Raw genomic sequence first — 16,637 nt, 5'->3', positions numbered from 1 at the left:
CATGGAAGACTGCTGCACAAATTGGAGCAGTGTGGCATTGGAGGCAAGTTGCTGCTATGGATAAAGGGGTGGTTGAGGGGGAGAAGACAGAGAGTGGTAATCAATGGACACTGCTCATCGTGGACTAATGTTATTAGTGGAGTCCCTCAGGGTTCAGTATTGGGGCCTTTATTGTTTTCTGTATTTATAAATGATATTGATGATGGTATATCAGGCTTAATGTCCAAGTTTGCAGATGATACGAAGGTTGGCAGGGTTGTCAAGGACACTACTGACACTATGCTGCTGCAACAGGATTTGGAAAGGTTGAGCAGATGGGCTTCGAGGTGGCAAATGAAGTTTAACATTGACAAATGTAAAGTACTACATATGGGAAACAGCAACCCCAGAGCAACGTATCAACTCTGTGGTACTACACTGACAGTGGTAGAGAATGAAAGGGACCTGGGGGTGGTGGTGCAGGCAGATATGAAGTTCTCTGAGCAGTGCAGACGAGCTGCAAGAGTAGCTCATGGTGTATTGTCAATGATATATAGGAATTTTTCTAGCAGGGATAAGGAGGTGATTATTCCCTTGTATAAGGCAATGGTCAGGCCACACCTAGAGTACTGTATACAGGCCTGGAGGCCTCATTTCAGGAAGGATGTAGAGCTGCTGGAACGAGTACAGAGAAGGGCAACTAGATTGGTGAATGGGACAAAGGGGTTCTCTTACGAAGAAAGGCTTAAGTTTTGCAAATTACAGTGTCTGGAAACTAGGCACCAGCGGGGTGATCTGATAGAGGTGTACAAAGCCTTGAATGGTTTGAGCATGCTCAATGCTGATGGGATTCTTCCTCTAGCTCAGAAAAATCACCTGAGAGGGCATAAATTCAAATTGAGGAAAGACAGATGTAGGATAGATGTGCGGAAATTTGCCTTTAGCCAGCGGGTGGTTGGTGGGTGGAACAGACTTCCATCCCTTGTCGTGGAAGTTGATAGCCTAAATAAGTTTAAGGCTCAGCTGGACAGGTATTTCGAACGAACAGAGGGGTGAAGTGGAAGTGGTTATTTTTATTTATTTATGTTACTTTTTTTTTTTTTTTTTTTTTTTTTTTTTGGCTGATGCTGCATAAGCTTGCTTTCTTGCATCAAATGCCTCTACTAATGCTAATGCTAATTAGCGAGTGGAACAAAGCAGTGCTCTTACTAAGAAAGGCTGCAATTCTGCAAATTTCAGCTTGTGGAGACTAGATACCTGCCCATTTGGGCCTAAATCCTGAACAGTATTTCTTAGTTGGCATGGAAAGCCTAGTAGCCTTCTACGATTAATTCCTTGAACTTCCTATTTAGAATTTGCTGATGGTAACATCATCATTTGGTCCCACTGTATAGAATTTAAAAACTGTCTGAGACCTGCAGTCACCTTTATGAAAGCAAAAATCCACCCCTTTACCCTTGATGGTAGTTACATCTTTAAGTAAATCCCAAAACAATACCACCTTGTGGTTGTTTTTTTTTTTGCAAATTCCTAATGCATGAATAATCACTGCCGATAATCAGAACAAGAGTATTACTCTCTCTTGTTGCCTCTCTGACATGTTTCAGGGGTGGGCAGAGAGGGCATATGCCCACCTTAACCAAAAATTTGAAATTAAAGAAACAGAATGCAGGAGGCTTTCTAAAAAAAAAAACCTCAAAAGCCTAGTCAACACCCCCCCCTTACGATGTTACCTGGACATGGTTGCCTTGCCCCTCTTAGGATGATACCTGGATACACCACTGAGTCCAGTGGAGAATGCCAAAAGAAAGATGCTAAAAAGGAGAGCCTATAAGTTTAATTTAGGAAAAGAAAAAAGGCATGTGACAGTTACAGACTATCTTATGATACCGGTTAACAACAGTTATTTATATTTATAAAAAATCACTGGAAAAGAGCTAAGAAGGGGACAAGGAGTATATGAATGCAAGAAAGAGAGTAAACTTGTTAGGCCATTTACTAGGTAGAAGAAGTGTATTTATATACAACGCAGACAAAGTATTAAGATATTTAAAGCTCTGAATGAACTCAGCAAGCTCAATGCCGTGCGTTTCTTCCTCAGACCCATATGAGGGGAACAAATTCAAATTAAATAAGGAAAGTTGCAGAACAGATGCGCAGAAGTTTGTCTTTAGCTAACAAGTGGTTGATTGTTGGAACAAACTGCCATCTATTGTTGTGGAAGTTGAAATCAAATGAACGAAGAACTAAACAAACACTTTCAGTGAATGAATAGGTGAAATGGATGGTGTCGCGGCTGGGTTTTTTTTTTTTTTTGGATGATGTCGTGTAAGCTTATTTTCTTGTATCATTTTCCACTATTAGGCTAATGAAATTAAGAGTAGGAGATCTGAGAACTTAACAAGTACAGGACAATGTTGGGAAAAGTTGTGAGTTAGGATTAAATTTGAAAGGGTCTGCAATTCTGCCAAGACATGATATGAGGGAGTACACATTAAGAGCCTTTTCAATCATTTCATTCCTGGAGAGACTGTGCAGGACTCATGGGGTAGAATTTTTCTCAGTGTGGTCTGTGCTTGTGAGACTATTTTTACAGGGATGGAATACACTTAACAGAATGGGGTGCAAGAATATTCACTGATGCTACTGTGGCAGAGTTAGGTGGATTGGAAAACTGATAGCTTGGGTGGATACACAATGTAATAGATTAACTATAGATGCAGGCAGAGGCAATTCTTGCATGGCTTCTTTTGGAACACGTAGCAGCCTGGAAAGCAAAGTTCTTTCTTTTCTCGGACGTAGATCATCATGGAAAAAGTAAATAACTAAAAGTAAGAACAGGTGCATATATACTTGCATATACACTAGCACAGACATTTCTAGCCCAATCAGAAATTGATTTAGTAGTGGGAACTGTAACATCAGTTTGAATGGAGACCGTTTGATATTTTTTTACAGCATTTGCATAGGTAATATAGTTGGTACAACTAGTTTTCTTGCTTCCTGATAACAGACTTTGTTTCAATCTTGTATTTTACTATTTTTTTTTCTCAGCTTTCCATTTTTCACATGTCTTGGAATATGCAGGATGGTTACCCTTGCAATTAGGACAGGTCATTTTTGTAGATGTACAGTCACTTTGTGTGTGGTATGAGGATCCACAGTTGGGGCAAACAGGAATTTCTCTACATACAGTTTGAGAATGGCCATACTTTTGGCATTTATAGCATCTTAAAGGGTTTGGAATGTAGGGGCGAATGCAGCAAAATAAATAACTTGCTTTTACAGCAAAGGGTAAGTTGGGCCTATTGAAGGTAAGAATAATATTTCTGGTAGATGTCAGTTGATTATCTTTTTTAATCATTATTCTTTTTGCTTCAATTACATTCTGTCCCTGCAGTTCTTGGGTAATTTCTTCCTGGGTGACATTTAATAAATCCCATCTCGATATGACACCCTTAGATGAATTTAGGGTTGCATGAGGAGATATTTTAACAGGAATGCCAGCACAGCTTGTTAATAGTAAGAGCTTTTCAGAATGTCTTTGGTTCATGGTTTCTATTAGTAAGTCTGCTTATTGTAGTCTCTTCACCATCTTGGGAGATCCTACAATACCCTCCAGATGTTTCTGTATCACAAAGGGAGACAATTCACTCATAAGCTGATTACTAAGAGAGTGGAAGATTAAGAAAGATAGGCTTGGTTGCTCCATCTGATCAGTTTTCTATCTTTTCGGATTGTCATTTTCCATGTCTACATGATTTGTATTTGTCATGTTTGCTCCTTTTAGCCCTTGCCAAGAGGATTTATCTGCCAAGGTTTCTGGCCCCGCCACGGGGAGGCAGGAGCACTGCCGCTAGGAGGCCAAACAGTTGACGTGTTAGTCGGTTAGTGGAAATAGAAATATACGGATAAATAAAGAAAGGCAAGTTTCCTTTCTGTGTTCTAACTTGTGGCTTTTAAGTATAGAACGACTTTAAAAATAAGACTGTTAAGAGAAACGTACAAACTTAGAAATAACTTTAGTCGCTTTTCATGAACACTCAATAGCTTTCAGAAAAATCGCTTTACCTCTAATTCGCTTGGCACCCGGGGCCATTTGCGATAATATTACGCAAGAATAAAAGGTGAATATTATGCAAGAAAGCAGGTTGTAATATTACGCAAGAATAAAATGCAAGATTTTGATCAACATCAACCTTCTAATTTGCATAAATAAGTAAGATGGTCCTTGAGGTTATCACAGACATTATCTCAGATATGCCAGACAAGCTGTACTTGCTACCTGGGAGTCTAAAACGCTGATGGAACTGATATTCGGGTGACACTCAAGTCAAGTGGACCCAATTTCGGCGAAGTCCAGACGGTCTGTGACAGCCAAATCCACTACATGCAACTTTACGATGGTAGGACTGTTAGTAATCCTGGGTATAACCTCCATGCACAAGTACATGGTGGGTGACCACCCAGGTGTGAACCAACATAAGCAGGGGTCGAGGTGTGGTGCCCACACCACATGGAGGAATGCCACCCCTCTATGTTACTAGGCAGTACTAGGTGGTAGATGACTCTCATCAACCGGTGAAATACCACCACTTTGCTTATTGGAGGCTTGAAGTGGTGGAACCCATGTTTAGTCTCTAGAGCTAAGTTCCGGTCAACCCTTCCCTATCTCTTCCATCATGCAGTATGATTGATGACTTTTGAGGTTATGATGAATGTCGTGGCAAGATCCAATATTCCTTACATTTCGAGGGTACAGCTCTAAAACGGTGTTTGCAAGCCGGCCGTTAGTTAGTACACTGGACCGAACCTATTGGTAACTCTCTAGGAGGCTTCCAGATCAGCTAGTGTATAATCTTGCTACCTCTACTCTGCCAGATAGTGACTGGAGGGAGTCCGAGTAGTGTGCATGCAGGGAGCATTGTCGAGGCCACGTTATGTCAAGGATCTGGGTATAATCTTACCACGTGTACGCCATATCCAAAAATTTCATTACTTCATACAGCATGACCCCCCCCACTTTTTCTTACTATTGAATACACCATGAATTGTCAAACTAATAGAGTAAGCTTATCTGCGAAAAGATCTAAACCTCCCAAGCACTTCCTAATTCATTTCACAAATATACGTGGTCTCAATTCTAATCTCAACGATGTCCATTTCCACTTGCAGTCTGCCAAACCCCGTGGACTTTTTCTGACAGAATCTCAGTTATCGGTTGATTCAACTACTGCTCATCTCAGATGCCCAAATTATTTGCTGTATGATTCCTTCGTCTCAAAGGTGGTACTTGTGTATATGTCCATTCTGATATTGCCTGTCAGAGACTTGGCAATTTGGAATCTCCTCTCTATGATCTTCTCTGGCTTAAAATCTCTCTACCTCATTGTTTCAAATTCATCTGTTGTCTCTACTGTTCTTCCAACTCCACTAATCACTTGGAGTTCTTCGACTTCCTCTCTTTGCAACTTGACTTTCTCCAGTTGAACTTTCCTAACAGTGAGGTAATTTTCCTTGGTGATTTTAATGTTCACAACTCCAGCTGGCTTCCGTTTTCTAGTCACACTGACCGACAGGTCGAGATGCTGAGGCTTTTGCAATTACTAATGATCTAGCACAGATTGTTCATTTACCTACAAGAATACCGGACAATCCTAATCATACAGCCAATACGCTTGATCTTTTTCTCACAAACAACCCTTCTAAGTACATGGTCGAAGTCAGAGATCCTTTAGGCACTTAAGATCACAACTTGGTGATTGTCTCTTCTTCAATGGAACCTTTATCTCATGGCTATTCCCAACATTGTTTGACATCACAAGAATGCAAAATGGGATGACCTGCGAGACTTCTTTTCTTCTTTTCCATGGTCGGATTACTATTTCAAAACTTCTGATGTCAACGTTTGCTCAATCGTGTAAGTGAAATTATTCTTGCAGGAATGGAATCCTTTATCCCAACACTCCACTTTAAAATCTTATCCTTTATCTAAACCTTGGTTTTCCAATAAATGTGCCAAGGCTGTTCAAGAGAAGAATGTTGCATATTGTAATTGGCTTGTTTCTAATTCTTCAGTTTCATTTTCTGCCTACACCTAAACTCGCAACAATTGTAAAGCAGTTATTAATCAGTCGAAACTAGAGTTTGAACAGGCTAAGAGTAGAAAACTTGCTTCTTGCCCTAATGGTAGCTGAGCATTCTGGTCTCTTGCCCATCTCTGCTCCCACCTCTGTCCAAACCAGATGGTTCTGTTGTCACTTCAGCCAAGGATAAAGCTGACCTGCTAGCATCCCATTTTTCTTCCAGCTCATGTATTAATGATCTTGGTAAAACACCTCCCACCATTCCCAACACGCTCCTTTCAATGCCTCCTGTGGTCTTCCGTCAAAAGGATATCAAAAGGATTTTGATGAATCTTGATGCTAAGAAAGCTCCAGGTCCTGATGACATTTCTCCACTTGTTCTCAAAACCTGTGCTCTTGAACTTACTCCTATTCTTTGCCGCTTTTTTCACTTTCTTATTCCAAAGGTATTTTTCCTTCTGCTTGGAAATTTGCTCATATCCAGCCAGTTCCTAAAAAGGGTGACAAATCCCTCCCATACAATTATCGTCCCATTGCAATTACTTCTACTTTTTCTAAAGCAATGGAGAAATCAATTAACCACCAACTCAAAAACTACCTAGAAACCTTCCATCTGATCAACAATCACCAGTATGGATTCCATCAGTGTCGATCCACTGGTGATATTCTGGCTTATGTTACCCATTTATGGACTAATTCAATGGAAAGGTTCGGTGAAACACAAGTAGTTGCTCTTGACATCTCAAAGGCCTTCGATAATGTTTGGCATAAAGGTCTTCTAAACAAGCTACCATCTTATGGTTTGCCAACTGTTTTTAGTAATTGGTTATCCAGTTTTCTCTCTGATCGCTCACTGAGGGTGATGATAGATGGCTCTCTGTCTTCTAACTCTTCTACTAATGTCGGTGTCCTCCACTCTTTTCGTCTTGTATATTAATGACCTTCTTCCATTGACTGGAAATCCTATCCATAGTTTTGCTGATGATAGCACATTGCATTCCACTTTCCATTTTGAGAAACCTTGTCCTGCTCAATCAGCTTCAACTTCTCGAAAATCTGCTACCAATTCCTTAAATGCCGACCTTCAGGTAATTCTCCAGTGGGACAAAGACAACTTAATTGATTTCAACCCTTCTAAAACTCAGTCTTGTCTTATATCTCGCAAAAAGGATTCTTCTGCTCCTATGCTTATCTTTAGTGACACTCTGATTTCTAGGCAAAATGATATATCTCTTTTGGGGACTACCCTGACCCCAACTGTAATCTCTCTTGGCACAAGCACATTACAAATACTGATTCCTCTGCATCTAAAAAACTTGGTTTTCTCTTTCGCTCTTGGCGTTACTTTTCTTCCAAACAGCTGCTCACTCTGTATAAATCGCAAATCCGCCCTGCCATGGAATATTGTTCCCACATCTGGGGTGGTGCCCCCAAAACCTCTCTCAGGCTTCTTGATTCCATTCAGAAGAGGGCAGTTAGGTTAATTAATGATTCATCTCTAACAAAGTCTCTCCACTCACTTTCTCATAGACGTACTGTTTCTGCTGCATGCCTCTTCTACAGATACTTCCATGGGCACTGTTCTTCTGAATTGGCTTCTATAATTCCCGCTCTCTCTTTCAAAACAGTCCAAACACGTGCCGCCACCAGCCAACATCCATTTACTGTCCAACTTCAAACCCACAGAACCAACTTTTCATTTTCCTCATTTATTCATTCAACTGCCGTTTTCTGGAACAACCTTCCTTCATACGTATTTCCTGAAAATTACAATCTACAGAAGTTCAAGTACAATGTCAACAAATATCTTCTTTCGTCTTCTCAACCTCCAACCCAAGCACGGTACCAAGTACTATAGGTTCTAATACCTCTCGTGTTTGGGGTTCACATAAAAAAAAAAAAAAGTTTCGATCAAACAGTTTTACAATTGTGATAAGATTTCGCGATAATATTATGCAAGAATAAAAGCAGAATATTATGTAAGAAAGCAGGTAGTAATCTTATGCAAGAATAAAATGCAAGGTTTTGATGAACATCAACCTTCTAATTAGGGCAAGTAAGTTTCGATCAAACTGTTCAAAAATTTAAACAGTTTTACGATTGAAATAAGATTTCGCAATAATAAAAGCAGAATATTATCAAGAAAGTGGGTAGTAATATTATGCAAGATTTTGATCAACATCACCCTTCTAAGTAGCATGAGTAAGTTTCGATCACACTGTTCAAAAATTTAAACTGTTTTACTCTAGTACTGCCATAGATGTTTTCATATAAAATAAAACATCTTTCGTGTGTACAGGGTACACATGCCACTTTTTTTTACATACAGTTCCTTTGTGACCACATCATAGTATCCAATCAAATTGTTCAGACAAGACTTCATCTTAACAAACCCATGCTTTGTCTGAATTATTACTGCATTCTTGTCTAGATGATCCTAGAATACTTCTTTAACCAGTGACTCCATTTTTTCTGCGTAACAGAAGCTAAACTAACAGGTCTGTAATTACTCGTGTCACCCTTTGATCCCCCCTTTGTGAATTAGAAATACATTTCACATATCCAGTCCACGGGGATCTCCCCCCGAGTCCAAAGAGGCTCTCATAATTATAGCTAAGGGACTGCTTACTTCCTTCAGCGCCTACTTTAATATAACTTGAAGAGCCCATCCACCTCAGGTGCCTTTCTTATGTTTAACTTCAACAATTTGTCCATTTTTGCTCTCAGTTATTACAAAATTATTTAGCTCCCTGTTAGAGTTTAATAAGTTTCTGTCGTCCACTTCCCTACAGAATTCCTAATGTGTGAATCTAGATGCAAAATACTCACTCATTTTGTCAGCTATCTGAGCAGGATCATCAACCATTGAACCATCAATATTAAACGGACCAATCCGATTCATCCCTTTCCTTCTATAATTTATATAAGTAAAGAAGTCTTTGCTTCCTTAGCCAAAGATTTCTCGTAATCTGGCTTCGTTTGCCTAACCTGCTTTATGACTTGATTACAGACTAGCTCATATCTGCCGTAAGCTTCAGTGTTGCCTGTTACTTTATATGCATCCCATTAATTTTTTTATTCTCTGCCATGAGACTCACTAGTTATTCTGACATCCATTTAGGCCTATAAATCTTGTTAAGTTACCCTAACAGTATTTCTTAGTTGGTATGAAAAGCCTAGTAGCTTCCAGGATTAATTCCTTGAATGCTTCCCATTTATCTTGATAACATCATCAGATAGTCCCACTGTATAGAATTTAAAAACTGTCTGAGAACACTGTAGTTTTACAAGAACAAAAACTCTTCTCTTTACCCCTAATGGTAGTTAAATGTAAGTAAATCCCACATCAGTACACTGTGATCACTGCCACACAGTGATTCTTTCATTTGCAAATTCTTAAAGCATGAAGAATCAATAATAATGAAGAGTAATACTCTTCTTCTGCTGATAATCAGAAGAAGAGTATTACTCCCTCTAGCTGCCTCTCAAACATGCCACTATAGAACACAATTGTCCAGCAAATCCACAAAAGTCTTGCTAGTGTGCGAGTGACCAACCCACAAGTTACAGTCAATATCTGGGAAGTTCAAATCCCTCAATATAAGACATTCTGATTTACTGGCCCACTATTTCTCTGTATAGTTGTTCATTGTATGCATCAGAGTCATTAGTCCTATAACACACTCCAATGCTAATTTTTCCTTTCCTTGTGCTTATTTCACACCAAACTGACTCAACATTGCACTATCCACCAATGTCAACTGGATGCACTGCCTTAAATTTTGTGTTTCTTAATTAACAGCATAACCCCTCCTCCCTTCTTATCCTGTCTATCCTTTCTGTACACATTGTACTCCCCAAATTCCAATTCTGTATTCCTTATATCTGTGTGAAGCCACGTCTCTGATATATCCCAACAAAATCAGCCTTTGATATCTTGACCAGCACTTCAAATTCATAAAATTCATCGAATTTATTTTCTATACTCCTAGCACTGGTGTACATACAAGTATACATGCACCTGTTCTTACTCTTAGTTACCCTAACATAGCCCACGTATTTACTTGTTTCATGATGACTCCCAGAAGTTCTTGAAATCCCTAGCAATCTGCTTTCCAGGTTGCCGCTCATTCCAATAGAAGTATTGCAAGAATCACTTCCAACCCTGTCTGTGGCTGTTATTAATCTATTAGTCTGTGAATCCCCACAAGCTAGCAGTTTTCTGAGCCACTGACTGGGTGGTTGATTGTTGGAACAAACTTCTATCTGTTGTTTTGGTAGTTTGAATATATTCAAGGAAAAACTAAGGGAATTATTAGGGGAGATGGACAGATGATGTGGGAAGGTTTCTTTATTTGTTCTTTTTTGGTGATGCATTCTTGCATCATTTACTACTACTAAAAATAATACTAATTCTAATCTTGAAGTCCCTAGAGATATCCCACTTACACTGATTGTAATTGATTTTCTCTAACAGGTCTTCATATTTTCACAGCCTTCTTTAATACGAACAAGGTACACAAAAGGAATCAATGGGTGTATATTCCCATTGTGAAGCAAAACAGCTTTCAAACAATTACTTGAACTTTCTAAGGAAGGATGAAACTATTCTTGATTGTTACTAATACCAATTTTTTCACAGAGCCTAATAAAATTAAAAAAAAAAAAAAAAAAAAAACAGCACAGGGATTCTGCAACAGTTAAATAATCATGCATAATTGTCTTTTTCTGTATGTGTTTCTGTAAGTATTGCAGCTGGGATCTAGTAAATTCTATTCTTTTAAACAAGATTCCAGGAACTCTGCAGTGGATTTGATTATACCCAGTCTATCAGCTAAGTTATTCAATTCTTGCTGATTACAGAAATGTAGTGCTTTACTTGAACAGGCTTCTGAAATGTAATCCAATTATCCTGATTACCAAATTCATCATCCAATTCTGAAAACTTCTCTGGAAGGTGGACTGAGAATTGGCAGATCTTCATTGTGTGGCACTGGAGCAATAGAAGATGATATATTGGGATGCATGACAGTTTTTCAATCTGCAGACTTTTTTAAAAGTTTTATGTTTACACAAAAAACAGCACAGCAGCAGTTGCCATAATGATTGGTGGGCTTTCTCCATATTTGAAGTACAGCAAAAGGCATATAGTTAGATTACCATGAAACCATCTCTCTAATGATGACCTACCACATTCATATGGAGCACAATTTGGAATGCTTATGGGTGCACAAGACAACTTAATATTTTTGGTTGTCTTCAATTGCTGCTAAAATATTGATACTAGAGAAAAACCAATGATATAGTTGCATTCAGTACACAAAATACCAACAATTATACACTTTTCCTGTTATATGGCATTACTCAGCACAGATTAGTAAAATGTTATGGTCCACATTCATATGTACTGAAAGTGCATATGCTTGTGGATCATAACATTGTACCAAACTGATCCACAAACATATGTGCTGTAAGTGGACCAATTTATTATCTTCACCTTTGTGATTAAGGAGGAGAAACTTTTTTTTTATGATTGAGTGAAATTATAAAAAAAAAAAAAAAAAGTTTGTTCAATATTATCTGAATTAACCCTTGATTCTTACCAACTATATATATATATATATTTTTTTTTGTCCTCGCCTTTTCTCATTATTATATGGGGTCAGCGTTTTTATTGTTTTGGCATGCAATTTTTACGGCCAGATGCCCTTCCTGACGCCAACCCTCACCTGCTGCATCCTCTGTATTTGGTGGGTACGGGCTCGAACCCCGGTCAAATCAAGAAGCGTGTGCTATGCACTACTGCTCCTGCCCACCTGGCTATGGAGGTGGCCTTGCCAACTATATATTAAAGGTAACAAAATAACAACAGTACCACATTATTGCACACAAAAGTATATTCTTAAAACTCAGCAGGCTTTATGAATGGGCATATTGTGACAAGCATATTTTAAAATAATCTTACTTAGAACAGAATCCTGACTCTTAAAAACTGTCTGGCGTTTGCCAAGTCTCATTGTTCCACCCATCTGACCAGGATTATGCTCAGGCATATCAATAACCTAAAATTGTTAATAAAAAACATAATAAAATAAGTAACTATGCAAGAAATGAACTGTATTCAAACTATCAAAATCACACCATAGCATATAATTATAAGGACTAATAGATTAAAAGTAGCCACAGGCAGAGGTGAAAGTGATTCTTGCATTGCTTCTATTGGAATGAGCAGCAGCCTGGAAAACAAGATGCAGAATATTTCAGACTGCTGGGAGTCATTGCGGTACAAGTAAACATATGGGTTGTGTTAGTGTAGCTAAGAATAGGAATAGGAGAATGTATACTTGCGTGTACACCAATGCTAGGAGTTTGGTAAATAAATTTGATGAATTTGAGGTATTGCTCAAAATATCAAAGGCAAATATTGTTGAGATATCAGAGACATGGTGTCACACAGATATAAAGAATGCAGAACTGGAATTTGGGGAGTACAATGTGTACAGGAAGGATAGACAGGATAGGAAGGGAGGAGGGGTTATGCTATTAGTTAAGAAACATATAAAAATTTAAGGAAGTGAAGCCAGTCGACATCGCTGGACAGTGCAGTGTCGAGTCAGTTTGGTGTGACATAAGCATTGGGAGATCAAAATTGAGAGTAGGAGTGTGCTATAGGCCTAATGACTCTAATGAGTATAATAAGAAACTGTACAGGTAAATAGAGTGGGACAGTAAATCAGAGAGTCTTATAATGGGGGATTTTAATATCCCAGATATTGACTGGAATTTGTGGGTTGGAATAATGACTCTGATGAGTATAATAAGAAACTGTACAGGTAAATAGAGTGGGCCAGTAAATCAGAGAGTCTTATAATGGGGGATTTTAATATCCCAGATATTGACTGGAATTTGTGGGTTGGTCACTCGCACACTAGCAAGGCTTTTGTGGATTTATTGGATGGTTGTTTTCTACATCAGCATGTTCGGGAGGCAACTAGAGGGAGTAATACACTTGATCTGATTATCAGTAGTGATTCTTCATGCATTAAGAATCTGCAGATAAAGGAACCACTAGGTGGCAGTGATCACAGCATGCTGAAGTGGGATTTACTCAAAGAGGTAACTACCATCAGGGGTAAATTGAAGGGTGTTTGCTTTCGTAAAGGCGACTACGATGGTCTGAGACAGTATTTAAATTCTATACAGTGGGACCAACTGATGATGTTACCAACAGCATCGAAATGGGAAGCATTCAAAGAACTTATCTTGGAAGCTACTAGGCTTTACATACCAACTAAGAAATATTATTCAAGGTTTAGGCCTAAATGGAGGTCAGATGAACTAATGAGACATATGGCAGAGAAGAAAAATGCATGGGATACATATAAATTAACATGTGACACAGAAGCCTATGATAGATATAAGCTCATCTGTAACCAGATTACAAAGGAGGTTAGGCAGGCAAAGGCAGATTATGAGAAATCTTTGGCAAAGGATGCAAAGAAAAACAGCAAAGAGTTCTTTACTTATGTAAACTCTAGAAGGAAGGGGATGAATCAGATTGGCCCACTTGATATCGATGGTTCAACTGTTGATGATTCTGCTCAGGTAGCTAACAAACTAAATGAATATTTTGCATAGACATTAACACATGAGGAGTTATTCAACTCTGGCAGTAAGCTAGATAATCTTGTAATAACTGAAAGTAAAATGGAGGAAAAATTGTTGAAGATAAACACAAGAAAGGCACCCGGGGTGGATGGGATCTATCCAGTTATATTAAAGGAGGCAGCAAGGGAAGTAAGCGAGCCCATAGCCATAATTATGAGAGCTTCCTTGGACTCAGGGGAGGTACCCATAGACTGGAGATGTGCAAATGTCACCCCAATTCACAAAGGAGGATCAAAGGCTGACACAGGTAATTACAGACCTGTGAGTTTAACTTCTGTTCCAGTAAAATTAATGGAGGCACTCATTAAAGAAGCACTGCTGGATCATCTAGACAAAACTTCAGTTATAGCTCAGACAAAGCATGGTTTTGTTAAGGGAAAGTCTTGCCTGACCAATTTGATTGGATACTATGATGCAGTCACAAAAGTACTAGATGCAGGGAATAACTATGATATTATATATTTGGATCCTAGAAAGGCTTTTGATACTGTTGTGCATGGAAGACTGCTACACAAATTGGAGCAGTGTGACATTGGAGGCAAATTGCTGCTATGGATAAAGGGGTGGTTGAGGGGGAGAAGACAGAGTGGTAATCGATGGACATTGCTCATCCTGGACAAATGTTATTAGTGGAGTCACTCAGGGTTCAGTGTTGGGTTCATCATTGTTTTCTGTATTTATAAATGATATTGATGATGGCATACAAGCTTAATGTCCAAGTTTGCAGATGATACAAAGGTTGGCAGGGTTGTTAAGGACACTACTGATGCTATGCTGCTGCAACAGGATCGGGAAAGTTTGAGCAGATGGGCTGAGAGCTGGCAAATGAAGTTCAACATTCACAAATGTAAAGTACTACACATGGGAAACAGCAACCCCAGAGCAACGTATCAACTCTGTGGTACTACACTGACAGTGGTAGAGAATGAAAAGGACCTGGGTGTAATTGTGCAGGCAGATATGAAGTTCTCTGAGCAGTGCAGACAGGCGGCAAGAATAGCTCATGGTGTCTTGTCAATGATATACAGGAATCTTTCTAGCAGGGATAAGGAGGTGATTATTACCTTGTATAAGGCAATGGTCAGGCAACACATCTTGAGTACTGTATACAGGTCTGGAAGCCTCATCTCAAGAAGGATGTAGAGATACTGGAATGAGTACAGAGAAGGGCAACAAGATTAGTGAATGGAACAAAGGGTTGCTCTTATGAAGATAGGCTTAAGTTTTGCAAATTACAGTGTCTGGAGACTACGCACCGGCGAGGTGATCTGATAGAGGTATACAAAGCCTTGAATGGTTTGAGCATGCTCAATACTGATGGGATTCTTCCTCTTGCTCAGAATAATCACCTGAGAGGGCATAAATTCAGATGGAGGAAAGACAGATGTAGGATAGATGTGCAGAAATTTGCCTTTAGCCAGTGGGTAGTTTTTGTTGGTGGAACAGACTTCCATCCCTTGTTGTGGAAGTTGATAGCCTAAATAAATCTAAGACTCAGCTGGACAGATATTGCGAATGAACGGAGGGGTAAAATGGAAGTGTTTTTTTTTTTGGCTGATGCTGCTTAAGATTGCTTTCTTTCATCATATGCCTCTACTAATGCTAATGCTAATTATTAAGACAATTACATCGAAATAATGATATATAATGCAATGTCATCATCATCATCAGCCATTTTCAATCCACTGCAGGATGAAGGCCTCTCTAGCAACTATCCAGTTACTTCTGTTTTGTACAATGGCCATCCATTTACTGCCAACAAACTCATGAATTTCATCTGTCTATCTCCATTTTTGTCTTCCAGGTTTTCTTCTAGCTCCTCTTGGGCACCATTCTCTTATTCTCCTAGTCCATCTGTCATCATTTCTTCGAGCTATCTCCTGCCCAAGACCATTTTAGTTCTTTAGTTTTGATAAGAATGTCCTTTACTTGAGTTTGCTGCCTAATCCATGTGTCTCTCTTCTTATCTGACAGTCTGATTCCCAATATAATTCGTTCCACTCTTTGCTGTGTAGTTCTCAGCTTCTCGTCCATTCTTTTTGTGAGTGCCCAAGTTTCGCTTCCATAAATTATGGTGGGCAGTATACATTGGTTAAACATTTTACATTTCAGACAAATTGAGATATTGCTCCTCAGTATGTGACTATATTTCCTGAATGCCATTCATCCAGAATTTATTCTTCTGTTAACTTCCAGCCATTTATTATTATTCAGCTAATGACTTGTCCCAAATAAGTATATGACTCCACCTTTTCAATTGCTGCTTCTTCAATCATTATATCCTTTTCTATGGCATACGTGTTCATCATTACTTCTGTTTTAGCCATATTCATCTTCAGTCCAAAATCCTTACTACCTCTGCATAACTGATTAAGATTTTCCTCTTAATCTTTGGGATTAAGAGGAAATTTGGGAATAATTCTTTGGGATCGGCTTTATGACCACAAGGTCATCTGCAAATTGTAAATGGTTTAGGTACTCTCCATTCACATTGACTCCTTTCTGTGACCAGTCTAATCTTCTGAAAACTTTCTCAAGGGAAGCAGTAAACAAGTTCAGACATATTGTGCCTCCTTGTTCAACACCTTTCTCAATTTTAAATTGAGAAACTACTGTCTTTGTCTAGTCTAATAAAGGAGGTAGCGTTCTCATACATTTTCTTCAAAATCTTAATATATGGGATATCTATGCCTTGTCTTTCCGGTGCCCAAAATATTTCCTTATGCTGTATGGAGTCAAATGCCTTTTCATAATCCACAAATGCCAGGCATAATGGTGTTTTATATTCATTTGCTTTCTCCATTAGCTGTGATATTATGTGAAAGTGATCCATAGTTGAGAATCCTGCCCAGCTTACTCTTTTGGTTGATTCTCATCAAGTATTCTTTCTAATCTGTTAGTAAT

At 38.8% G+C, this 16,637-nt stretch overlaps 1 protein-coding gene across 2 annotated transcripts in view; it reads right to left on the bottom strand.

Moving 5' to 3' along the window:
* LOC150088224 (CTP synthase 1-like) overlaps positions 1-16,637 on the bottom strand; it is a 292,973-nt gene that overhangs the window by 100,167 nt on the left and 176,169 nt on the right. For both annotated transcript variants that reach the window (XM_090369393.1, XM_090369394.1), the window contains exon 11: positions 12,031-12,127. In XM_090369393.1, the coding sequence (XP_090225519.1) occupies positions 12,031-12,127 (97 nt within the window). The remainder of the gene's footprint in view (positions 1-12,030; positions 12,128-16,637) is intronic.

Source organism: Mastigoproctus giganteus, chromosome 3 (genome assembly GCF_048544385.1).
Source record: "Mastigoproctus giganteus isolate SK-2022 chromosome 3, ASM4854438v1, whole genome shotgun sequence".
In the NCBI taxonomy this organism is placed as follows: Eukaryota; Metazoa; Arthropoda; class Arachnida; order Uropygi; family Thelyphonidae; genus Mastigoproctus; species Mastigoproctus giganteus.
The sequence above is the reverse complement of the archived record's forward strand: the minus strand, read 5'-3'. Positions and strand labels throughout refer to the sequence as shown.